Source organism: Bos mutus, chromosome 22, assembly GCF_027580195.1.
Source record: "Bos mutus isolate GX-2022 chromosome 22, NWIPB_WYAK_1.1, whole genome shotgun sequence".
NCBI classification, from domain to species: domain Eukaryota; kingdom Metazoa; phylum Chordata; class Mammalia; order Artiodactyla; family Bovidae; genus Bos; species Bos mutus.
The window spans coordinates 51543535-51567981 of NC_091638.1; the positions used below are offsets into that span (position 1 = coordinate 51543535).

The following is a 24447-nucleotide window of genomic DNA, read 5'->3' on the forward strand; positions in this document are numbered from 1 at the left end:
TTGGTGAAAGCCTGAGAAGGGTGTGCTTGTGTTGAAGGGTAAAGGAACTGCTCAGGCTGTTAATATTTATTCATTTCTCTGGGAGCTCTTAAGTGTTTTTGTTCCAAGTGCTGGTCATATGGAAATGAATGAGACTCAAGAAGTCAAGGAAGGTCCCATGGAAGTAGCAACTGGGCTGTCCTACAGGCTAAGTGGGAGTTACCAAGAGATATTAAGGAGGATGGCATCAAGATTACTCAGACAAGAATACAACACTGAAATAGAGGCCACACAAGTGCCAGGTAGGCGTTATCAACGGCAAAATAGGAGAGGAGCAGGGATTCAAGCTGGGCTTGAGTAGCTGACAGGATTTTACTGGCAGGCTGCAGTCCATAGGGTCACAAAGTACCAGACACGACTGGGTGACTAAGCACGGCACTGTGGTGTGCAGGACATTTAGCAGGAACAAGGTGTTGGAAAGTAACAGGGGCAAGACTTTTCATCCGTGTGTCGCTGAATCGTGTCTGACTCTTCGAAGTCCTGTGGACTGTAGCTTGATAGGTTCCTCTGTCCGTGGAATTCTAACTTAGCCTATGAGTATCCTATGAATGTTTGGGAGGGCAGTAAATGAAAGGGAGATAGTTGTCAGGGCCTAGAGGGTCTTCAGTACCTGGCTTTAATTTTTTGAGGTAACTGGTAGGTTCCCTCAGATAGTCACCCAAATATTGGATGCTATCTTAATTGCTCCAAGTTTCTGCTCTGGTAAAAACACAAGATTATACTTCGTAAGTGTAGACTGGGTTCCATCAAATAAAAGAGCAGTAGATTCATCTGAGGGGCAGTGTGCTAGCTCTGGCTCTCCGAAGGGTTATTCTCAGCAGCACAGGGATGGGTGCCAGCTGGCAAGTCCCTTGGGAATCCCTGAAGTCCAAAGAGGATGCTACTGGCTGTGGAACTTTCCGGGAGACAACCAAAGTGGGATGTTTATCTTTTACTAGTATCAAGTACATTAGAGTGGTAATACAAGCTTCAATCTATGAAAATCTTTTCCAGTTTTGACTCAGCAAAATCTCAGGGCCCTTCTGGAAAACACATTCTCAAGAGAAAGCTTAGTGTTATTAGCATTACTGCCATAGTTGTGTCTAGATCCTAGAAATGAAATCTAGACTCGGACATCTAAACTGTTTCAATACACATGCATTTAGCACATCATGGTCTCTGTCCTCCAGGAATTTACCCTTCCTGGAGTCAAAAGTGGTAGATGATAACAAGTGTCAGGAGAAAAAAAGGAAACAGGATTAAGAGACTTGAGGACTAAGGAAGGGTTTCTAGTAGGTGAAAACAGTGAAGAGAAAGCTTGCTTGGAATGTAGGTCTCCATGGCTCAAGATGGATCAGGGGGATGAACTGTAGATACCAGAGGGTAGGGGGCAGCATCCAGACCCCTTAGTGCCTCACTGGTCATTGTGGGGACCTTTTTTTTTCCCCCCGGCTCTAAGAAGCTACGGAGGAATTCTCAGCCAAGGAGAAACAAAGTATAACTTTAAGGTTTAGAGATTACTCTAGGTCCTGAGTAAGCACTAGCTGTTGGGAAGCAAGGGTAGGGAGAGGAAGACAAATTTTGACTTCACTATAATATTCAGGTGAGGGATTTTAGGGTTAGAGTAAAGATCTGGTGGCATTAGAATTAAGTATGAAGGGTCTAGATTTAATTTTGCTGATGGATTGAGTTGGGGGTGGGGGAGCTAAGAGGTGGGAATCTAGCAAAGATCTTCTAAAGCCCTAGTGGAAATGCAGACCTGGGTGCTTCAGAGTAAGCTCAGTCCTTACAGACTCGCTCCCCTGCAACAACAGAGAAGTGCCTTGACAAGAGGAATTGTTCACTGGCCGATGTTCAACTTGCACACAGCAGGTTCCTTACATGAACAGATGCACAACCTTATTAAGGTGGTACAGAAATCAGGATAGCACACAGACTTAAGAAGACACTTTGGCAGGATTCTGGACTGGGTTTATATGGATCTCTTAGCTAAGGTAGAAATGGCTGAGAAGAACTAAAGACAAGATGAGCCAAGTGTACTTTTTTTTTCCTTACAAAAGTTTATTCTTAAATGTACAATAGGTTCCAAGACAACACTTCATTCTAGCTATAGGTGGCAACAGATATTACGGCAGGGAATCCAGGTGTTTAATCAAGAATGGAACTAAGGGTCATCATTGCCTCAGGCACAAGGAACAGCTTACTTTTTGCCAGATTTCTTAATTCCACCGGTGGCTGCAAAAGGAAAAAAAAAGTCTCAACCAAGGAAAAACACAAGCTCTGTGGTTGAAGCCTGAGGGGCCTACCATGGATCCTATTAAATAATAAGGGCCAGCTCTTGTACTGGGCATTTTTGTGACACAAGCATGCACAGGGTTCTACCAGTATTATTTCTGGGCAAAAATGAGTAAGGTGGTGAATGAGAATAAAGGCAGAGCACAAGTAATGGCTATACACTGATCTGCATCTCAACTGTGTTGGGTATTTCAGATTGGCTCACTTAATCCACATCCCCTCAACCCATTTTACAGATAACAAAGTCTCAGTGTTAGATATTGTTCAAAGTTATAAACTGGTAATGCAACAAAGAAAAGATTCCAACCTAGGTAGCGTGACTTCCAAGTCCATATTCTTACCTGTCACATACCACACTACTGTATGTATTACGATCCTGGGATCTGATTTACTCAATATCTTTACTTCAGCCAATTTACAAGTAACACATGGCAGGTAATTTAACAAACAGTTATAGAATTAAGCATACCTAAATAGGAATGAAAGTCCAATGGGCTGTGACAAAATAGACTTTAAACGTGCGTGCTGCTCGTGTTCCGTCGCGTCATGCTCTACGATCCCACGGACTGTAGCCTGACAGTTTCCTCTGTCCGTGGGATTTTCCAGGCAAGAATACTGGAGTGGGTTGCCATTTCCTACTCCAGGGGATCTTCCTGACCCAGGGATTGAATTCTCCTCTCTTGCATCTCCTGTTTGGTAGGAGGATTCTTTACCACCGGGCCACCTGGGGAGCCCCAGTGATCCTGTAGGGTATAGATAACTGCTGAGAAAACAATCCCTATTTTGATGAGTGTAAACAGGATTTCAGAAGCACAAAATACAACGACTGATGGGTTTTGAGAAATATTTTGATATGTAATCAATTCCTCTTACACAAAAGGAGAAGAGAGAGAATGGTAGAGAATTAAGTTTAAAAACACGCCAAGAAGCCTGGACTTTATGCATTAGCCTAGGCGCATCCAGCAGTGAAAACACAGGGTGCAAAAGTATTTGCTACACTTTTAATTACAGGAGTAGTCAAGAAATGTTATAAGCAACAAAGTAGTAGTGAAGTTCGGATTTGGAGCAAGAAAGTATAGAGAATATCTGGAACTCAACTATACGAACTTGTGTGAGATACATTTCTGTATTTCCATTTCTGCCACTTCCCTAAGCAAGAGAAGCCCATACTGGGTCTGGCTCTCACTCCATCCAGCTGCTACGAATCCAAGCCTGGCTAGGACCATCCACCACAGTGGACAGGAGCAGAGACCTTGGAGCTTATCCACGAGGCAGGACACTGACCTGCTCGGGACCGTATCCAGACTGATGCTCACGCGTTTGATCTCTCTACCCCGCCCTCACTTACCCAGGGGGCCTTTCCCCGCGGCCTTTGCTTTTAGCTCCTCAAGTTTCTTCTGCTCCTCCTTCTGCTTCTGCTTGAATGCCTTATCTTCCTAGAGAGAGGGGAAAGCGCGTTCACTGCAAGCGGATTACCCAGTCCCTCCGCGCCCGCCCATGCCTCTGCGCCCGCCCTCACCTCGTCCATCTCCTTGGCTTGCTTCTTGGGCTGCTTCAGGGGCTTCTTCTTGCCACCTGGGTGAGACACGAGACCGCTCAGCCTGGCCCCCGCTAGCTCTCGACCCTCTCTGCCCTGACCCACTCCATCGTCCCTGCACACTTACCTTCGCGGCCCGACATGGCGCCTGCCGCCCCTTCCCCAGACCCTGCCACCGGAAGCGGAGCTCCCCGTTCCAGCTCCCTGCGCCTATACCTCCACGCGGGCTCGCTGATTGGCTCCTGATGCGGAAGTTGCGCTCCTGCCGGAAGTGGTCCCCCAGAAGGCGGGCCCTAAAGGGTCGGCGATCAACTGAGTGGCGGGCGCTCCTTGGGGGTTGAGGCGCAAAGCGCGTCAGGTACTGGGGCGGCGGGATGTCCGTCCCGGGGAGAGTCCGGAAGCCGCGAGGGGTGCTTAAGCGCAAGCGCTAAGCTTGGAAAAAAACACAGGGAAAGTACTGCAGGTAGAGGGATGGGCTTGTGCAAAGGCCTTGAAGGTCGGTGCATCGCTGGAACCTAGGAAAGCACAGTGTGACTGGAGGTCAGATGTGAGGGAAGTAGGAGCGGGTGCGGGGGCGGGGGGTGAGGGGGGGCTAGATCACCGGTTCTAGAGCTTTGGAGGCTCCCGGAAGGAGTTTTGTAATATAGCTCGGAGTGCGACATTTTGCAAATTCTGTTTATTCATCCAGTATTTTTTTTTTGCTGGGTGTGCAGTACACGCAGGTAGTACTTTAGGCACTGAGGCTGAAGCAATGAACTAAACAGTGCCTGCCCTGGCAGAGCGGCCATTCTGGTGAGTAAGACAGACTATCAGTGAATACGTGAGTTGCAAAGCACGGATCCTGTGATAGGTGTCTGAGGAAAAATAAAACAGTGGGTAAGGCGTCCTGGAGTGGGAGTGCACGGCTGTGACATTTGAGCAGGATTTGAAAAAAGAGAAGAGCGCAAGCACACAGATATCGACGAGGAGGTGTCAGGGTCCTGAGGTGGGAATAGCTTAGTGTGTGGGAGCAGCGTCAGGAAGCCTGGAATTATATGGGAACTTTGTGAAGTGAAAGATGTGTCAGCTAAGCTTATTGTGGTAAACATCTAGCTATCTATACATTTGTCATGTCATCACATTGTACATCTCAAATTTATGTGATGGTGTATGTCAATTTAATCTCACAAAAACTGGGAGAAAAGGTCCACGTGACTGGAACAGAGTGGGGAAAGGGAGACTGATGGGAGATGAAGTGAGAGGAGAGAAGGATGAGGGCCAGGAGGTGGATGCCATGTAGGCCTTGGAAAGGATTTTGGCTTTTACCTTGAAAGAAATGGAGAAACCATTGCAGGACTTCAGCAGAGAGAGAGATAGTCTGACCTGTGTTTTGAAAGGACCACTGCCTGCTCTGACAGTAGGGGCTAGAGTAGAAGCACAGACATCTGTCAGAGGCTCTTAGGATAACCCAGGCAAAAGACGTTGGTCTTTGGGACTAGGGCTTCCCTTGTGGCTCAGCTGGTAAAGAATCCACCTGCAATGCTGGAGATCTTCCCTGGTTGGGAAGATCCCCAGGAGAAGGGAAAGGCTACCGACTCCAGTCTTCTGGCCTGGAGAACTCCATGGACTGTATAGTCCATGGGGTCACAAAGAGTTGGCATGACTGAGCAACTTTCACTTGGGCGCTTGGGGTAGCAGGGGAAGGGGCAAGAGGAAGAGGGAATCTGAATTTAGTTTCAGAGGTGGAGGTGACATTTGCTAATGGACTGGCTGTGAGGAGGGAGAGAAAGGAAAGTCAGGGATGATGTGAGAGTTTGAGCCTGATTGGGACTTGGGGTTTCCATCCGCTGAGATGGAGAAGGCTGTGGTAAAGGCAACTTTGGGAGAGGAAGATTCTCATCAGCCTTCCTAGCAGAGACCTGGATTGGGCCGTTTGGTAAATGAGCCTGGGATTCAGAAGAGAGCTGTGGACTGGAGAGGCCCGAAAACAGTTTGCTTGCTTGTTTTTTATACTTTATTTTTGTCCACACCATGTAGCTTTCTGGATCGAAGTTCCCCAGCCAGGGATTGAACACAGGCCCTGACAGTGAAAGCTCCAAAGTCCTCCTAACCACTGGCCCACCAGGGAATTCTGTTTTTTTTTTTTTTTGGCTGTGTTGGGTCTTCTTGCTGCACGGGCTTTTCTCTAGTTGGGGCGAGTGGGGGCTGCTCTCTAATTGTGGTGTTCAGGCTCAGTGCGAGCGGGTTTGCGGGTTTCAGTTGTGGCTCCCGGGCTCTAGAGCACTGGCTCAGTAGTTGTGGTGCACAGGCCTACTTGTTCCTCAGGATCTTCCTGGACTAGGGATCGAACCCGTGTCTCCTGCATCGGCAGGCAGAGTCCTCCTCACTGAGCCACCAGGAAAGCCCTGTCTGTTTTCCAGTGACAGCTTTATTGAGATATGATTTACATAACCCTAACCCTACACTTCCGGCTTCCCTGGTGGCTCAGCGGTAAAGCATCTGGCTGCAATGCAGGAGCTTGATCCTGGGGTTGGGAAGATCTCCTGGAGAAGGACATGGCAACCCACTCCAGTATTCTTGACTAGAGAATCTCGTGGGCAGAGAAGCCTGGTGGGCTACAGTCCGTGGGGTCACAAACAGTCAGACAGGACCGAAGTGACTCAACAGGCACGCAGCCATACAATTCACCTACTTAATGCTACAGTTCAGTGGTTTGAATGTATTTACAGTCTTGCACAGCCATCCCTACAATCAATCATAAAAGTAGCCAGTTTTTCAAGTCACAAGACTGGATGAAAGAGGAGCCTGAGGACAGAGCCCTGGGGCACCATGTGGAGAGGTTGTGGAAATGAGTGGGGACTGGAAGCCAAGAGGAGAAGGTGGTTTAAGAAGGAGGAAGCTATCATAAGGCACAGGCTGCCGACAGGGCAAGTGAGATGAGGAGGAAACTTATCATTGGTTTTAGGCACGTGGGAATGACCGGAACAAGAGCAGTTCCACTGGCCCGGTGGGAGTGAAGGCCAGATCAGAGAGGCGGTTAAGTGCGACCAGGAGGAGAGGAGCTGCAGACAGCTGGTGCAGGTGCTCTGTCACAGTGCAAAGGGGCACAGAGAAGCGGGGCTTCTCTGCTGGGGTGGGGGTGGGGTGGTCGCATCAATTCCTGAGCTGTGTCTGAGGAGGGGAGAGGGTATGGGACCTGGAGCACGGCATGGCCTTCCCTACAGCAGGACGTTTTCATCCTGAGGAGCAAGAGAAGGTGGGGATGAGACAGACACTGGCAGGTTCAAAGATACAGTAGGAGTTTATGGACGTTCTCTTCCAATTTTAAAACATTTTTTGGGTGAGAAATGAAGCCGACCATCAGCTGCAGGTGAGCATGAGGTGCTGGTGATGGAGGTTTGAGGAGAGGGCAGTTGGTAGGAGACAGTCATCTGGCTGGAGCAGGAGAATGGATTTGGAGAGGCAAGGTTCTGAACCTGACCCAGACCCTGCTCACTTTGGCCTCGGTCCAGCCCTCCCCAGTCTCCTCTACTGTTTCCAGCTGCACAGGTAGCCCTGCAGATTTTAGTCGACGTCAAGCCCTGTTCCACTTTTTCTCTCTGCCAGGAATGTTGGGGCCTATGAGACATCTCAGTGGGAAGGAGCTGGGAGACGGGGGCAAGGGAGTGGTAAGAGGCTGAGAGGAGGGCCTGGAGTCGGGGAGCCACTTGGGAGTCATTGGTGCATCCCTTCCCTAAGCCGTGTCCCTGCTGTCTCTGAGCTTCTGTTCTGGTGAGGGGTGAGGCACACAGGAAGAAGGCAACGTGTATGTCTGATGGAGAAAATGCGGGAGCCTGATGGTGGCGAAGGAGGGAGTTGTCAGGAAAGGCCTTATCAAGAAGTGATGTTTGAGCAGACTTAGGTGTAAAGTGGCTGGACTTGTGGAGGAGGAGTGGTCCATGCAGAGGAAGTGGCAGGGCACAGACCCTGCGGTGGGATCGTGTTCAGTGTGGTGGGGTTGCTGGAGTGGGGTTCTTACAGTGACGGAGAGAAGAAAGGGGATTGGGTTGAGAGGACCAGGCCTTGTCGGTTGTTGGCAGGACTGGCGTTCACTCCAGCTGACTGGGGAACTCTCAGGGTTTTCACCCGAGGGGTGTGATCTGACTTACAAGTTAATAGAGCCTCCCCTGTGAAGTAGGCTGTGAGTGGCAGGGGAGGAAGCCAAGACCGTGTAGGAGACGGGGGCCGTCTTCTCTGCCTGGGATAAGTGACCTTCCTGGATCCAGGAATGTGCTGCTAATAGAGGAGGAACCGGGACGGGAGGTTGAGAAGGTTGGAGGAATCTGAGGAGGCGGGGTGGTGATTTCAGAATGAGAGGGTGCTGAAAGTTGCAGAGGTGCTGGAGGAGAAATCCGAGTAGCAGCTGCTGGATGCGACAAGGGGGAGGTTCTGCAGGGCTTTAGGAGAGCAGCCTTGCTGGTCAGGCGGGATCAAGAGAAAAGGGGGCTAGGAAGTAGTGACAGCCAAAGGGACACCTTTCCGCTGGGTGTGGCGGTGGGCAGGTCCACAAGGCTGCATGCTTTGTTTTGACTGGGGCGTGCCTGTAGGAATGTTGTGGGGCACAGTCTGTGAGCAGTGAGCACTGGCCTTGAGGCCCTGGAGGCTTGCCTGACCTCTGGGGCATGGGTAGCCTGTGCTCCTTTGGGCTTTTGGGGTTTGGGTGCAGTGCCAGCTTGGACCCATTGTCATAGGGATGTCCCTTTCTGTGGCTCTCAGCTCAGGCTTTTGCCAGGACGCATGCCCCGACCCAACCAGCTATGTTTCCAAGAGGGTCTGAGCTTCTCTGTGATACCGTGGGGAGGGGGCCTGGGTGGGAGGCTGAGATCACCTTACATCCGGAAGCACTTTCCTCTGTAATTGGAGCTCTCCTAGTCTGTCTTCTGGTCTGGCCCTTTGACTCCCAGGTGTTGCTTGGATAGCCAGAGTCAGTACTTGGGGGTGGGGTGCTCTGAAGCAGGGTTTGCCTGAGAGTGAGGGTCCCCTGGCTCTCTCTTCTGGGTCCTCAGCATCATTCCTGCACTTGGGCTCGGCCAGGCCTGCCTGGCTAAAGGGAGACTCCTTGTGCTGTTCAGGTACCAGAGGAGCAGGCATTGTGGGGCCCAAACATCAGAGCAAGGCTGAAAAGGGAAAGATTAAAGAAACCTAACCTGTTGGGCAGTTCCCGGGGTTGGGGAGGAGGAAGAAAGCTTGTGGAAAGAGAGACATGTGAGACTGGGAGTTGGTCACCTGGAATGTCTGCGCTTGGAGGGCAGAAGGAGGGTTTGCTGGGAACCTCAGAAGAGCTGTCCTCTACGAAGCAATCCAAGCGGTTTGGGTTTGCTTTGTTTTTAGCCCGGAATTGCCTCTCGAGGCGGGAGCTTTCTGTCCTGGGACATGAATGACCTGTGTCCTAGAACAGAAATGAAAGTGCTTCCCCGTTTGGAGACAGCCCTCAGGGAGTCCAGGAAGCTGGTTTTGATAGTCATTTACAGAAATCTTTCCCCAAATCCCCTCAGTTAATTCCAGTTTCCCTGGCAGTCTTTGTGAGTCCTTGCGAGGCTCTGTTAAGCATGGATACAACACAGGTTTCAGAATTTTATGTGAGGGACTTCCCTGGTGGTCCATTGGCTAAGGCTCCACCTTTCAATGCACGCGGTGCAGGTTGGATCCCTGGTCCGGAGTTAAGATGCCACATATCTCATGGCCAAAAGAGTGAAACAGAAAACAGAAGCAATATTGTAACAAATTCAGTAGGCCAAAAAACCAAAGCATAAGGAATATTGTAACAAAGTCAATAAAGACTTTAAAAATGGCCCACTTCAGGAAAAAAAAAAAAGGAACTTTGAGGTTATCCGGAAACTGGCCACCAAGCTTCTCATGCAGACCTGGGGATGCAGGCAAGTGGGTGGAATGGGAGGGTCTGGCTCCTGGCGTCATGGAGGGAGGTGGGAGGCTCGGGTTCCTATATATGTTCTTCCCTTACATGCTCTATTCTCCAGGAGAGCACCTGGCAAAGCCTGACCCTGGTGGCTGCCCTCTCCGGGCCCAACAGTTTGGACTAAAAAAAAAAAAAAAAAAAAAATATATATATATATAAAGCCTGCACAAAGCAACAGTATATATATATACTGTTTTTTGTGCAGGCTTTTTCTAGTTGCGGAGAGCCAGTTACTCTTTGGTGCAGTTTGGGGGCTTCTCATTACAGTGGCTCCTCTTGTTGCGAAGCACAGGCTCTAGGCTCACGGACGTCAGTACTTGCTGCACACGTGCATACATACTCATGTGGCACACGGGCATAGTTGCTCCACGGCACGTGGAATCTGCCCGAATCAGGGCTCAAACCCGTGTCTTCTGCATTAGCAGTTGGATTCTTAGCCACCGCGCCACCCGGGAAGTCCCCAGTTTAGACTTTTTAAAGGAAACTCTCGGGGATGAGACCCGACTTGAGCCTTGCCTGTGTCAGCTGTCAGCCGATCTGTCTGGCCTCTCCCCACAGATCTCTGGATGACAGGGCGCAGCCGTGTGTTGGCCATGCGGCACGTCGGGGGTGTGTCTCCCGTACTGGTACGGAGGGACCTCTTTCTGACCAGGACTCTCTGCAGCCACGGCCCCAGCCAGCCCAGAGAGAAGAGGCCCGAGGAGGTGGCCCTGGGGCTGTACCACCGCCTTACCGCACTGGGAGCAGCCCTGGGGCACAGCATTCGGCAGCGGGCATCCTCCACGGCCAAGACTTGGTGGGACAGATATGAAGAGTTTGTGGGACTCAATGAAGTTCGAGAGGCCCAGGGAAACGTCACTGAGGTGAGGACAGGAGCTGGGGTTTGGCCCAGCCCTCTCACCTGGGCGATGTGGCCTGGAGGCTCCTGCAAATGAATGACCAGCCACAGGTGCTGGGAAGCCACGTCCAGACTGGTCTGTCCTTGAACACGCACTAGGACGGGGAGCTGGGTTGTTTCTTACATGATGGCTGGGTTTGATATCACCGGGGTGAAGGGCCCCCCTGTTCCCCATTGCAACAAATTGCTGTGTATGCTGTGTACCAGGGGGTCCTGGGCCATTAATATCCTTTCTGTTGGGCCAGCAAACACTTCCTTCATTGACTGTTTTAGGGGTTGGTGGTAAGAGTTGCCTGGAGGGTTACAAGGTCCTCACAGTCCCGACTGTGGTTAAAACATCCCTCGAGAAGGTGGAGGCCCCGGGAATTAATCAGACTGTGAGGTGGGGAGAACTGCCTCTGGTTGTCCAGTCCTCTGTGGCAGGGAAAACGTGTTCCACCATCTCTGGCATCATCGACTCAGTGGACGTGAGTTTGAGCAAACTCTAGAATATAGTTGGAGAAGGCAATGGCACCCCACTCCAGTACTCTTGCCTGGAAAATCCCATGGATGGAGGAGCCTGGTAGGCTGCTGTCTTTGGGATCTCAGAGTCGGACATGACTGAAGTGACTTAGCAGCAACAGCAGCAGCTAGAAGATAGTGAGGGACAGGGAAGCGTGGCATGCTGCAGTCTATGGCGTCTCAAAGAGTCAGACATGACTGAGTGACTGAACAACAACAACAATCTTGTTTCCCACCCTGGCACAGATGTGTAGCAGGGTGGGAAGAATCCGGGGCTCAGTGAGAGGTATTGAGGTGCAGTGCTGTCTCTCCCCTCGGAGGTCATGACTTTGGCTGAGCCAGGGTTTCTCAGCCTGTTGACTGGAGGCCTGGCGGTGCCTGTCACGGCGTTCAGTGATGTTGGGAGGTGTAGCTAAGGTAACACCCAGGAAGCCAATAAAAGGCCCGGGGCTGCACCCTGAGGACCACTGGGTGAGCCAGAATTGTGTGTCCGAGGCACTGTCTTTCCAGCCTGTGCACTGACACCCACCAAGACCTCTTCTCAGCCGCGTCTGGTTGGGAGTGGAGAGGACCCTGGGTGGCGTGGAGAAAGGGGCGGGTGACTTCTCTTGTTCTCACTGCAGGCAGAGAAAGTGTTCATGGTGGCTCGAGGGCTTGTCCGGGAGGCTCGTGAGGACTTGGAAAGTCAGCAGACCAAGCTGAAGGAGGTGAGGGACCGCCTGGACCGCATCTCCAGAGACGATAACCAGTACCTGGAGCTGGCCACTCTGGAGCACAGGATGCTGCAGGTAGGCTCCTTCCTCACCTGCATGGGACCCTAGCCTTCAGGGTGTGGAGGGGCGAGGTGGGGGCTCTGATGGGTTTGGGGTCAGAGACCTGGTGAGGAGGTAAACCAGAAAACCTTGGGGAGAGACTGGGCTCTGGGGCTCCAGTGCCTGTCCACCCTCTCCACTCCTGGACAGCTGGGATCAACGGTCTAGTGTACTCTGGGCCCCGGATTATTGGGAGGGAGCACCATGGAGAGGGCCTCCCGGAGAGCGCCAGACATTTCCCTTCTGACAGACACAGTCTGGAGACCCCCATACATGTCCGCTCAGACCCACAGCTGCCCGGGGAGGATAGCACCGCGCTCACCTGGACCATCCCCGGTTCCTTTGCTCCCCCCACCCGTCCAGACTTAACGCTGTCCTCACTCACCCAGCGTGTTTATGGAACATGTAATCTGTGCCGGGCCTGAAGCCAAGTCTCAGGGATGTGGTTGTGGGACTTCCGCTGGAGGCTGCTGGGCCAGGTCGCTGCTACATGACAGCTTTGCTTCCGCAGGAGGAGAAGCGGCTTCGTATGACCTACCTGCGCGCGGAAGACTCTGAGCGAGAGAAATTCTCCCTCTTCTCTGCAGCTGTGCGGGAAAGCCATGAGAAGGAGCGCACCCGGGCGGAGAGGACCAAGAACTGGTCGCTCATCGGGTCAGTCCTGGGGGCCTTGATCGGTGTGGCTGGCTCCACCTACGTGAACCGCGTGCGGCTCCAGGAGTTGAAGGCTTTGCTCCTAGAGGCCCAGAAGGGTCCTGTGAGCCTCCAGGAAGCCATCCGAGAACAGGCGTCCAGCTACTCGCTCCAGCAGAGGGACCTCCGTGACCTCGTGGCAGACCTGAAGGGCCTGGTGCAAGCTGGGACCGGGCAGGGCTCTTTGTCCCAGGCAGGTTCTTCCCCCACCCAAGACAGAGACACAGATGTCCTTTCAGCTGCCTTGAGAGAGCAGCTCAGCCATTCTAGACAGGTCCGTTCACGTCTAGAGGGTTTACGAGAGCAGCTTGATGGCCTGGAAAAGACCGTGAGCCAAGTGGCTGGGGTGGTTCAGCTTGCAAAGGCTGCAGCACACCCGGGCCTGGAGTCTGCAGACGGAGCTCTGCCTGGTTCCCTGCTGGAACAGGGGAGCATGATCATGGCGCTGTCGGACACGGAGCAGAGGCTGGAAGCCCAGGTCAACAGGAACACCGTTTATGGCACGCTGGTCACTTGTGCGACGTTTGTGGCCATCCTACCTGTGCTTTATATGCTGTTCAGGGCCAGCTAGCCCCCTGGACCCTCCTCCAGAGGGAGGGGGTATGGATGTGGATTTAGTAAGAGAATGAAGTAATGAAGTGAACTTCCAGGGGTGTACTCAACCTGAGTCTGCCCTCACCGGCAGACATCCTTTGCTTTTTAGGCAGCACTAATTGACGTTAACTAGCAAGCAGCAAATATTTGTCCTCACGTCTTTCAATTTTATCTTATTAAAACGTCTTTCATTTTTCTTATTTAAAGTAATGTATGTGAGACTGAGTTTTGTCCATTGAACATTCAGATTTGGAACTCGAGGGTTGGGCCTGAAAGTAAGATAATCGCCCCCTTATAGTTCCTCTCTCATCTCTTGATCTGGCCCTTGGTTCAAGACCATTTTGGATATACTGGTCCCTCCCCCTACCCACCGCCAGGCCTTGATTTTCATTTCGGATTTCCTGGCCTGTCCTCCACTTGTCCAACCCACCTGTGTCGGATGGCCCATGATTTCCAGTCAATAAAACTTGGCTCGCTGCCACTCACTGGTGACCATGGTCACGGCCTGTCTTTTGGATCACTTGCTCTGCCATGTTGGAGAGAACTTCCTGGTTCTAACACTAGAGGATTGATTAGAGGAGAGCAGGGAATAGGGATTAGGGGGATGGTTGGTAAATACCACTGGGGACAGAATTACAGGGATTGGAGACCAATCTGGTTCCCTGCTGGAGCGCCACTTGGGCGGGGTATCATTTTACACACAGCCTAGGGATGGCCTCTCCAGCCTTGGGCAGAGCTCAGCCCGCCAGCAGTGTGAGCAGTGAGGCAGTGACGGGGAGGGACCTCTCAGAGGTGGGAGGTACGCTTGGGGGGCATGGAGGCATACTGCACTGAGAACCCTTGACCTCTTCCTTCTCAGTGGAGAACAACAGCCTTTGACCTCCTGGGTCGAATGGCCATGGGTGGCCTTGTGTGTCCTTGAGTAAACAGGAGCAGCGAGGAGGCGCTCTGCTTGCACTGTGGGTCTGAAGAACCCACCCTCCTTTCCGGATGCAACGAGGTAGGTCAGCAGGTTGAGCAGAGATGACACACGGCAGAGGCCTATGGAAGCAGAAATGCTTCCATGAGATCCCGCCCTTCTTGGGAGCCTGTGCTCAGCCCTGGCCAGTGGCCCCATGGGTGCAGTGAAGCTCTGATCGTCTGGTCACTCCATCCGTGGCCTTGTTTTCTTTTTGTAATGATTCCTTTGGAGGGCGTGGGATGAAATGACCTCTACATTTGGTGGGGTTCATCCTCCTGGTGGGGTAGGAGATGCCATATCTGTCTATAGATGAGGGGTGTTGTGGGGTTTGGAAATCCTAGGTCCTAAACATAGGTGAGGAGAAGGCAATGGCACCCCACTCCAGTACTCTTGCCTGGAAAATCTCATGGATGGAGGAGCCTGGTAGGCTGCAGTCCATGAGGTCGCTATGAGTTGGACACAGCTGAGCGACTTCACTTTCACTTTTCACTTTCATGCACTGGAGAAGGAAATGGCAACCCACTCCAGTGTTCTTGCCTGGAGAATCCCAGGGACAGGGGAGCCTGGTGGGCTGCCGTCTGTGGGGTCGCACAGAGTCGGACACGACTGAAGTGACTTAGCAGCAGCAAACATAGGTAAGGTAGGTCCTAAAGGGTGTGCACTTAAATGAATGGGTCTGGGGAGGGGAGGAGTCCAGGTATATGGAAGGGCCACCCCACACCCCGACAAGCTGCACAGGAAGGCAAGGCAAGGTGGCTGAGGGCCTTGGGGCACACCAGCTTGACTGAGGTGGTGATGGGTGTGGAGCATAACGTTAGGGAATGGAGTGGGGCACCCCAGAAGGCCAGATAGCACCTGGGGTCTGTGATGTCCATAGACGAGGGAACTGGGGAAAGGGTGCCATCCTGGTGCAGACAGGGTGCTGAATCCTGGACCCAGATGTTGGCAGATTGGTTGGAGGACCAGGGAGCAAGCCGAGGTGCTGGGGAGGGACAACTTGGAAGGCAGAGTCAGGTCTGTGAGTGAAGGCACACTGATGGGTGGAAGGTGGGAAGAGGGTGCCTGAAGTTTAGCTCTTTAGACAGCAGCCAGTGTGGATGATGTAAACCTGATCAAGGTTCCCCACAAGCCTTGCAGAGGCCCTGGGAGCTTTCAGGGTGTGTGACAAATTTTGCCTCCCAGGCGGCTGTCCCAGTGGCTGAGAGCCAAAACCCTCCGGAAGTCCTAATAGGATGGACTAAATGCTGGCTCCTGAGTTTGCAGGGAGCCAAGCCTGAAGGGCCCTGCAGAGGGCACACCTGGGCCTCAGGAGAGCACCCAGGTGTGCCTTTGGAAGGGTGACGTATTTACGGGTGAGGGAGTCTGGACTTGCCCACGGCTTCTCAGCTTGGGGCGGGTCCAGGTACAGGTTTGGGAGGAAATGCGCCCTAGCTTGTGCACATTTGCAGCGGTGGGCCCTCCTCTCCCAGCCCGGCTAGGTGTGGCATCACCTCCACTTGACGGTGAGCAAACAAGCATGTGTGTTTGGGGGCCAGGGGTCAGGTTTCTTGGCTCAGTGATGGCGCAAACCCAGGCCCAACCCCAAAGCCAGAGCTCTTCCCGCACAGCCAGAGGTGGGGGCCGGAAGGAGAGCTTGGCCGTTTGAGAGTCCCAGGAGTAGGACCGGTGGGCAGAAACCAGGCGCCCCGGAGTTCAGGTAAAGAAAGTTGGAGGAGGATGACCACAGGAGCCAGGTACTGGACAGGTAAGACGGGCCCCGGAGAGCGGGGGTGGTGGTTGGTGGGGCAGGTGAGGGGCGTGGGTCCCACCGGGCGCTGGCAGGCAGGCAGGCGGAGGTCCGGTCGGAGCACCACCACACGTCGGGTTGGAGAGCGCGACCCCCATCCCCCAGCCCCCGCCGTCCGGCCCCTCCCGTGCCGGAGGGCCCCCAATTCCGGCTCCAGCGCGGCGCGCAGGTGAGGCCCGGCGGGGACTGGGCGGGGTGGGGCAGCCGGTCCCGCGGCTCGGCTCTGCGCGCTCCTCCCGCCGCCATCCGCGTTGCCTTGGCAACCGCCGGGGTGCAGCCCTTTCCCCTCCCCTCCCCCCACCGTCCGCCCCCCTAGCGAGCGAGGGGTCGAGTCCCCCGCCCTCGGCAAGTGCAGAGCCGGGAGGGCTGGAATGCGGGGTCCCGGGCGGCTCGGGGCCGCGCGCCCGGCTCTCCCGGCTGCTTCCGGCCTGGCCTGGGCGGCGGGCGGGGGGAGGGCGGCCCGGCGGGAGCGGGGGGGGGGAAGGAGCGGAGCCGGGCCCGGCCGACGCGGCTTTGTCTCCTTTGTTCCCGGCGGTGGCAGCGCCGCGGCGGGCGGGGCGGGCGGCGGGCGCAGTTTTCCGCCCCTCGGTCTCCGGGTAACAGCTGCGGCTCCGCCAGACCCACCTCCGGGGGGTGGCGGAGCGGGGGGGGGGGGGTGGCGAACAAGGGAGGGGGGAGGCCGCCGCGCGCGCAGATTCCGAACCCGGAGCGGCCGGCGCCCGCCTCGGCGCGCTCGTCCCGCGGGGCCCGGCCGGGTGGTGAGTGCGGGGCCCGGGGCCGGGCGGTGGGGCCGGGGCGACGCGTCCCCGGGGTGGACGGGCCTGGAGCCGCGATGCCGCCGGGCCGAGGCGGCCCGGGGTGAGTGGTGGGCGGCTTCGATCCTGAGAGTTGGGACTACACTTCTCCGCGCGAAGGGAAACTCTGGCGGCTCCGCCTGTAACGCGATTGGGAGACAGAGGAGGTGGAGCCGCTCCTCCGCGCCCCCTCCTCGCCGCCGCCGCCTCAGCCGGGGACCGGCCGGCCTCTTCCCCGCCCTCCAGGACCACTGGGGGGGTCCTTGCCCTGGTCAGGGAGGAGGGAGGAGGGTCGGGGAAGAGCAACAGGGAGGTCCAGGCTTCCCCTCCGCACTCGCAGCCCTTCCAGGCGGTACTCGGCGCGACTGACAAAGGCAGACTGGGATCCCCCTGCCACGCACCCCCAGAGGGGGAGCCCCCACCCCGCACCCAGATGGTGGGTGATTGATGAGCACTCGTTGAGTCCTCACTGGTAAATGGTGCCCCCCACCCCGCCCCTACCCCGGCTCAACACAGACAACAGGGCCGGCACTCTGCACTCTGATGCTGTCAATGAGTAACTTCTGGGTGCACCCTGGGAGCCCAGCGACAGGGCCGAAAGGAAAGGCCGGTTTCGCACCAATCCCTACGACTCCGGTGAAGAGGGCTGGGATATGAACACTCCCAGTTTCAAGGGCAGAGTTTATATGCCCTTTTGGTTGGCCAGGACAGCCCCAGGTCCAGGAGACTGTGCTTGTTCTTTGCAGGCAGAAGTTAGGCAGCCTTGGGCCCTGCTGAATCGGTCCAGAGATGGGGGGCCCAGAAGAGCTAGGCTTTGACTCTAGTTGGGGCTTGAGATGTTGGGGATGGAGAAGAGATCTTAGTTGTATAAGTTGGGGACTGGAGGCCCAGCTCCAAAGCACCCTTTTCAGTCTGCTCTGGCCTAGTCATTAAAAGTGGGGCTGACAACTGTGTCCTTCGAGAAGCCGAGTGGCTTGTAGCAGGTTGTGGGCTCCGTATCTCCCCTGCTGGCTGAGTTTTCTTGGCTGTGAAATGAGGGTTCTTTTCAATATTCAAGAAGCACCTGCTCAGTGCTAACGTCTGTCCCGCTTACTGGGGCCTCTGAATTAGAAGTCACATTCTCTGCCTTTAAGGAATTTCAGGATAGGAGCGTGGAACAGGGAGAAAAGTGGCCTTGGCTGGTGCCTCGCGTGCCAGGCACACACCATACCACGTTGAACGATCAGAGCAGTCCTGCCTCCCATTCTCCAGATGGGAAATCTGAGGCTCAGAGAGCCCAAGGCAGAGCTGCAATGTACACCAGGGCGGTGGCTGGGGATGCCCGCCGATCACACGTGGTGGGCTTCTCAGGAGCCTGGGGGACAGTGAGGGCTTCTCTGGGAGGTGATGGTTGGGCACCTCATGTAATAGGGAGTGAGCGTGGAGGAGTGTGATGAGCAGTCTGCAGTTCGGCCTGGCAGGAACGAAGAGCATGTGTGGGGGAGCCCTGGCAAGGATCCCACAGGAGAGCGTGTGGATGGGAGGGGCTTGACCTTTATCCTCCAGGCCCCGGGGGGTGCCTCCAAAGATGCTGGAGAGAGGGACATCCTCAGATTCTGCTTAAAGTCCCCCTGAGGTGGGAGGAGGTGCACCGGAGGGGCCAGAGGCTGTCTGTGGCCGATAGGAGAAAAATGTCACCACCCTTCTTTTCTTCCCACCCGTGGTATGTGGGGAAGGGCGAGGGTGGCTCAGCCCCGTGGCAGTGATTGAAGAAGGCTGACACTTTTCCCAGCGGGGGTCAGCCTCCAGCCTGCGATGTGACTTTGCCAGAAGCTGTTTGGGTCCTGCCCATTGGCTTCCTGTGGGCCACTCGACTCGGTTGTGATTTTACATGTAGGGAGTGCCTTGGTGGCTGCCCCTTGAGGGTTGGAGAACTCTGGCATGAAGTCCGCGCTGAGCAAATGTTTGTAAGCGAACCGTGGGGGAGACCCTCTGCCCAAGGCACGTCCCTGGGAGGGAGGCGGTGGGAGGGGCCGAGCAGTAGCTGAGTGTAGCAGCCAGCCTTTGCCCATCCTCAGGCAGACCCCATCTTCCCGGGGTAAGAAACTTTCCCCACCGTGCCTCGGGCACAAGGTGGGGGGCTCCTGAGAAGCCTGGCCTTGCCATAGTCCTGGGCTTCTTGCCGGGTTCACGACTCTCCCTGCCGCCCCCCTCCCCCTGCCCCCTCGGTGGCAAACAGTGGCTGCCTTGTTCCCGCTCCCATAGAGCTGCCCTGTTCTCTGCACACTAAAAATGGAAACCCCCAAGCTATTTTGGGAGCAGTGCCCAGCCGGGCTGTGGCCACAGCTCCTCGCTGGACCTTCCTCCGAGCCTTACGCCCAGCCCTGCTCCCTCTGGGCCAGCCTCAGGAGCACCCAGCTAGGGGGGCCTCGGCTGGGAGGAGCCAACCTGGACCCTGGGAAGCTCTCGGAGGAGCACTGTGCACCGGCAGACTGGCAGCTGGGTGGCAGGAGGGGCTGGGCCATGTGGCCTGGACACAAACAAGCAGGGAGAACATCTCACAGCTTGGGATGCGCTGCCGGTCCCCAGTGCTTTACCCACCCTGGTGCTCCAGGCTGGAGACCAGCCAGGTTTTAGCAAGGTGGTGTCATGGTTTCCTGGTCTCCCCAGGCTTCAGGTGGAGTCTGCAGGGAGGGGGTCTGTGAGGACAGCAGGCCCTCAAGGTCTGGGAAGGTTCAGGGGATGTGGGGTACTCGTCTGGTGACTTCCTCTAGGACCACCCCCCTGCCCCCTCCACCTCCCCCTCTGCTCTGACCTGCAGGAGAGGAAATAGCAAGAGATGATGGCCTGGCTTCCAGAGCCCTTGAGGACTTAGGGCTCGAACCAGGGAAGTGTGTGTGAGTCTGTGTGTGTGGGGTCAGGATGTGGGTGGTGGTGTGTATGTCTTGGGTGGGTGGGTGGGTAAGTGTGTTTGTGTGGGATGTGCTTCCGGGTATGTGTCTCTGGCTCGTATGTACAGGCAGTGTGTGCATGCATCTAGGTGTGTGCTCACACCCATGTGTTTGGGTGTTGGTGTGTGCATGCAGGGTGGGTGGTGTGTATACTTCTTGGTGTGTGCGAGCATGAGTGTGCTCATGTGCTGGTGGCAGCCTGGGGCAAGGCTTGGCCTGGGCCTGTGGGCAGGGCATGTACCTGGGTGCCCTGAGAGGGCAGAGTTTGGGCAGAGGGCAAGGATGGGAGATGCTGAGGGCGGGCTGTAGGGGGGATAAGGCCAAAGTGGGGGCCAGACTGGGCCCACCGGCCACTCAACTCCTCCATAGCTGCCCTTTCCCAGGCCCTGAGGATGCCTGGTTCCGCTGCCCTCCCCCTCCATGGGCTCCGAGGAGGCGTCCCCTGTGGAATGTGTTTGGTGGCTGAGGGCCAGGCTGGGCCCAGCTCCACTAGCAGAACGGGCAGCGGGGAGGGGTACCTTTGTGCTGCCTCTGTGGTGGGGGGCCCATGTTCCTGCCGCCCAGCCCCCAGCTCCATGCTCTGCTCTCTCCCCAGCTAGGTGACTCCCGCTCAGGGCATGCCGTTGTCTCCTGATCCAGCCGGCCCTGCCAGGTGAGCCTGGCCTCACACCCAAGTGTGGGACTCCCACCTCTCTTAGGGGCTCTACAAGCTGGGGTCCAGCCGTTTAGGCCCTGTCCATGGCAGCCTTGACCCTCTCATCTCTCCGGTCTGTTGGTTTTCTGCTTATCACCCTTCTGGATTCCTAGCCTGAAAGGCCCTTCACCCACTTCTTGCCCTGCCCTAACATGCAGGTGGCCCATGGGATCTCGCCCTCTCGTTTCCTGCCCAGGAAACCGACATCCATGCAGAGGGGCGTTCTGGGTCCCTTCTTCCCATTCCCTGGCTCTCCTGCCCCTTCCAGGCCCTGGTCCCCAGGAGCAGGATGTTTCCCGCATCTCTGCCTCTCTAGCCCCTCACCCTTGGACCCTGTGTTGACAATGGGCAGTCTAGGTGTGGGGTGGGGGCTGCCGGTCTCCTGAGAGAGTGATACTTACAGAGAACAGGCAGTGGTGACGTTCCCAGGACAGCGTCTGCTGAGCCCTTGCAAATGTGTGGTCCTGTGGTCCTCGTAAGCGCGGTGCCATCTCAGCCTGGTTCTCGCTGTCTTGGGAGGGGCATCTTGGCAGTGTCACAGCCCTGTTTCTCACCAGTGGTCCCATGGGGCTCAGGTGGCCGCCCGAGCCCTGCTCACGCTCTCTGTCTCCCTGCCAGGTGACCATGCCTGCCCTTGGCCTAGCTCTCCTCCAGGCGCTCTTGGCCGGATGGGTCCTCGGCCTCCAACCCCCGCCACCGACGGCTTTCACTCCCAACGGTACGCGTCTGCAGCACCTGGCTCGAGACCCCACCTCAGGCACCCTCTACCTCGGAGCCACCAACTTCTTATTCCAGCTGAGCCCGGAACTGCAGCTGGAGGCCACTGTGTCCACTGGCCCTGTGCTGGACAGCAGGGACTGTCTGCCCCCTGTGATGCCTGACGAGTGCCCCCAGGCGCAGCCCACCAGCAACCTGAACCAGCTGCTCCTGGTGAGCCCGGGGGCCCTGGTGGTGTGCGGCAGCGTACACCAGGGGGTCTGTGAGCAGAGGCGCCTGGGGCAGCTCGGGCAGCTGCTGCTGCGGCCGGAGCGGCCCGGGGACACCCAGTATGTGGCCGCCAACGACCCCACCGTCAGCACGGTGGGACTGGTGGCCCAGGGCCCGTCTGGGGAGCCCCTCCTGTTTGTGGGGCGAGGCTACACCAGCCGAGGCGTAGGGGGCGGCATCCCGCCCATCACCACCCGGGCCTTACAGCCCCCGGACCCCCAGGCCGCCTTCTCTTATGAGGAGACGGCCAAGCTCGCCGTGGGCCGCCTCTCGGAGTACAGCCATCACTTCGTGAGCGCCTTCGCGCGCGGGGCCAGTGCCTACTTCCTGTTCCTTCGGCGGGACCTGCAGGCTCAGTCTCGAGCCTTCCGCGCCTACGTGTCCCGCGTGTGCCTCCGGGATCAGCACTACTACTCCTACGTGGAGCTGCCCCTGGCCTGTCAGGGGGGCCGCTACGGGCTCATCCAGGCTGCGGCAGTGGCCGCGTCCGCGGACGTGGCCCAGGGCGAGGTGCTCTTCGTGGCCTTCTCCTCCGCGGCTCCCCCCAGCGTGGGCCGGCCCCCATCGGCAGCTGCCGGGACTACTGGCGCATCGGCGCTCTGTGCCTTCCCCCTGGATGAGGTGGATCGCCTTGCTAATCGCACCCGCGATGCCTGCTACACCCAGGAGGGCCGCGCTGAGGATGGGGCGGAGGTGGCCTACATCGAGTATGATGTCAACTCCGACTGTGCTCAGCTGCCTGTGGTAAGTCCTGGCACTGGCCAGCCCTTCCCTGTCTCTGAGGCCACTGGGCAGGCATTTACTGGTCAGGTCAGCGGATGTTTAGTGATTCCTTTGTGTCTGGGCGATGGAGGGATACCTTATAGGAAGAGTGGCATACAGGAGGAACAGACAGCCAGCTGTGCAGGGCTATGCTTGGATCTGGCACCGAAGGGATGGCATTTGTGTAGTGGACTGAGAGGGTGTTTGAGGGTCTAGGGTACCGGGCAGGGACCCAGAATGTGGCAAGGCTGGACTCTATTGTTTAAAGTTTCTTGAGAGGCAAGTGAGGTTCAGGCTTGGTGAGACTTGTTTGGCCCTCGTCTCAGGATGGGCGAACACTTCCCAAGTGGCATTAGTGGTAAAGAATCCGCCTGCCAATGCAGGAGACATTAGAGATGCAGGGTCAGTCCTTGGGTGGGGAAGATGTCCTGGAGGAGGTATGGCAACCCACTCCAGTATTCTTGCCTGGGAAGTTCCATGGACAGAGGAGCCTGGCGGATTACAGTCCATGGGGTCGCAAAGAGAAGGACCTGACTGAAGCGACTTAGCACACATGCAGGTTGGACGAAAAGGGTAGAAGCTGCATATAGGGAGACTGACCCAGTGAGAGATGGGAGGGGACCCAGGTTAGTGGACGTGGAGAGAAGGATGCAGGCTGGAAGAAGTTTTGGAAGAATGGTCCAGGGCAAGGCTTGTGCATGAACTGGAGGAAGCAGCTCCCAGGCCAGGGATGGGAGAAAGTGGGGCCCCCAGACATGTGGGGATCACAGGAGGCGATGGAGCTGCTGCAGACTGTGGATGGAAGCCACTGAGGCAGGACCAAGGATGCGGCTATGGGAGAGCCAAGTACTGGCAGAGATGCTGGGAGAGGGGATGGGGTTGTTTAGGGAGGATGGAGGGGATCTGGGGAGGGCTTAACTTGGGCTTCTGGCTGTCTGCAGGACACCCTGGATGCGTATCCCTGTGGCTCAGACCACACGCCCAGCCCCATGGCCAGCCGTGTCCCCCTGGAAGCCACGCCGGTTCTGGAGTGGCCGGGGGTCCAGCTAACAGCTGTGGCAATCACTGTGGAAGATGGACATACCATTGCTTTCCTGGGCGACAGTCAAGGGCAGCTGCATAGGGTGAGTCCACAGGAGGTACTGGGCCCTGCCACAGAACTGGAAGGGATGGGCTGCTGGGGACCCAGCCTGGACAGAGCTATGCCTAGAACCCCCTGGGGCTGCGACGTGAGATCTATGTATCTCTGGCCCCAGGCTGGGGGAGATGACCTGTGTTCCTTTTTCTGGGGCCGGATGGCATTTACCCGTGATACCCCCACTCCCACCCCGGGGCTGGGTGGTAATGACCTGTACTGCCTAGGAGGAAATTCTACCTGTAAATTGCTTTACTGGGGCGAGCAGGGTGGGCCTTGGGCCTCAGACCCTGTGGTCTCTGATCTCAGGTCTACTTGGGCCCAGGGAGCGATGGCCACCCGTACTTCACCCAGATCGTCCAGCAGGGGTCTGCGGTGAGCAGAGACCTCATCTTTGATGGGGCCTTCAAGCACCTGTATGTCATGACCCAGAGCACGGTGAGTGCCAGGCGCCCCCAGGGAGGGCATGGCAGCTGGGAGGACCCTTGAGGGAACCAGGGCCCTGTATGTGGGTGAGCTGCCGGCACTTGGATCGCTGGCCTCAAATCTTCTTTGCTGCTATAGCTTCTCAAGGTTCCCGTGGCCTCCTGTGCTCAGCACCTGGACTGTGTGTCCTGCCTGGCTCACAGGGACCCATACTGTGGGTGGTGTGTGCTCCTCGGCAGGTCAGTGCCTGCCCCCCCCCGCCATCATCCCCACCCCACCCCCAGCCTCCTGCCCGCAATGCTCCTACCCACTTGCCCTGTCTCCAGGGTTCCCAGTCCTTGGCCCTTGACTTTCCACCTTTGACCCCTGGATGTGCCAGTCTCACCCTCCACCCTGACTTGCCAGGCATGTCATGGCCCCTTTGAGGATCTTGCCCAGGTCCCTAGGATTGCATGTGTCCCTGCCCCGTGAACTGCCAGTGGTCCCCTGAGGGTCACAGGTGGACACTGGTCCTTCTCGTCCAGGTGCAGTCGCCGTTCCGAGTGCTCTCGGGGCCGGGGCTCAGAGCGGTGGCTGTGGAGCTTCCAGCCTGAGCTGGGATGTCTGCGTGTGGCAGCCTTGAGTCCTGCCAACATCAGCCGTGAGGAGAGGAGGGAGGTGAAGACCAGAGCAGGCGGGGCCCTGTTACT

General features: G+C 56.3%; 2 protein-coding genes and 1 long non-coding RNA gene across 18 annotated transcripts in view; 2 read left to right on the forward strand and 1 right to left on the reverse strand.

Annotated features, from left to right (window-relative positions):
* Window positions 1-2055: 2055 nt before the first annotated feature.
* LOC106701521 (uncharacterized) lies at window positions 2056-4110 on the reverse strand. Its single transcript, XR_001351926.2, has 4 exons — window positions 3978-4110; window positions 3833-3888; window positions 3662-3749; window positions 2056-2253 (listed from the first exon to the last, which is right to left on the reverse strand). It is a non-coding gene; the product is annotated as an uncharacterized lncRNA (long non-coding RNA).
* An 18-nt stretch (window positions 4111-4128) lies between these two features.
* Window positions 4129-13775, forward strand: CCDC51 (coiled-coil domain containing 51). 11 transcript variants are annotated; one of them, XM_070359171.1, is made up of 6 exons: window positions 4130-4208; window positions 4564-4642; window positions 6795-6910; window positions 10344-10648; window positions 11808-11972; window positions 12508-13775. In XM_070359171.1, exons 4-6 carry the CDS (start codon window positions 10352-10354, stop codon window positions 13258-13260), a joined length of 1215 nt encoding a protein of 404 aa, XP_070215272.1. In that variant the 5' UTR covers window positions 4130-4208; window positions 4564-4642; window positions 6795-6910; window positions 10344-10351; the 3' UTR covers window positions 13261-13775. The 11 variants fall into 11 exon arrangements, with proteins under 11 accessions (XP_014338288.1, XP_070215272.1, XP_070215270.1 ...); XM_070359170.1 differs by lacking the exon at window positions 4130-4208 and adding an exon at window positions 4220-4390; XM_070359169.1 differs by lacking the exon at window positions 6795-6910.
* A 1821-nt stretch (window positions 13776-15596) lies between these two features.
* Window positions 15597-24447, forward strand: part of PLXNB1 (plexin B1) — a 29043-nt gene continuing 20192 nt past the window's right edge. Inside the window, exons 1-8 of one of the 6 annotated variants that reach the window (XM_070360617.1) lie at window positions 15603-15746; window positions 15852-15988; window positions 20350-20406; window positions 21067-22179; window positions 23139-23321; window positions 23642-23770; window positions 23897-23997; window positions 24283-24415. In XM_070360617.1, coding sequence (XP_070216718.1) covers window positions 21073-22179; window positions 23139-23321; window positions 23642-23770; window positions 23897-23997; window positions 24283-24415 — 1653 coding nt within the window. In that variant the 5' untranslated portion in view covers window positions 15603-15746; window positions 15852-15988; window positions 20350-20406; window positions 21067-21072. Of the gene's footprint in view, window positions 15989-16519; window positions 16627-16692; window positions 16789-20349; window positions 20407-21066; window positions 22180-23138; window positions 23322-23641; window positions 23771-23896; window positions 23998-24282; window positions 24416-24447 lie in introns of those variants that run through there. The other 5 variants (XM_070360616.1, XM_070360620.1, XM_070360621.1 and 2 more) reach the window with 5 other exon arrangements.

What these genes read in the sequence shown, in the direction of transcription:
- CCDC51 (XM_014482802.2), top strand. Translation starts at nt 10,352, where the DNA reads ATGACAGGGCGCAGCCGTGTGTTGGCCATGCGGCACGTCGGGGGTGTG. An exon ending in CCCAGGGAAACGTCACTGAG is followed by an intron (nt 10,649 to 11,807) that starts GTGAGGACAGGA and finishes TTCTCACTGCAG; the next exon opens with GCAGAGAAAGTGTTCATGGT. An exon ending in TGGAGCACAGGATGCTGCAG is followed by an intron (nt 11,973 to 12,507) that starts GTAGGCTCCTTC and finishes TTGCTTCCGCAG; the next exon opens with GAGGAGAAGCGGCTTCGTAT.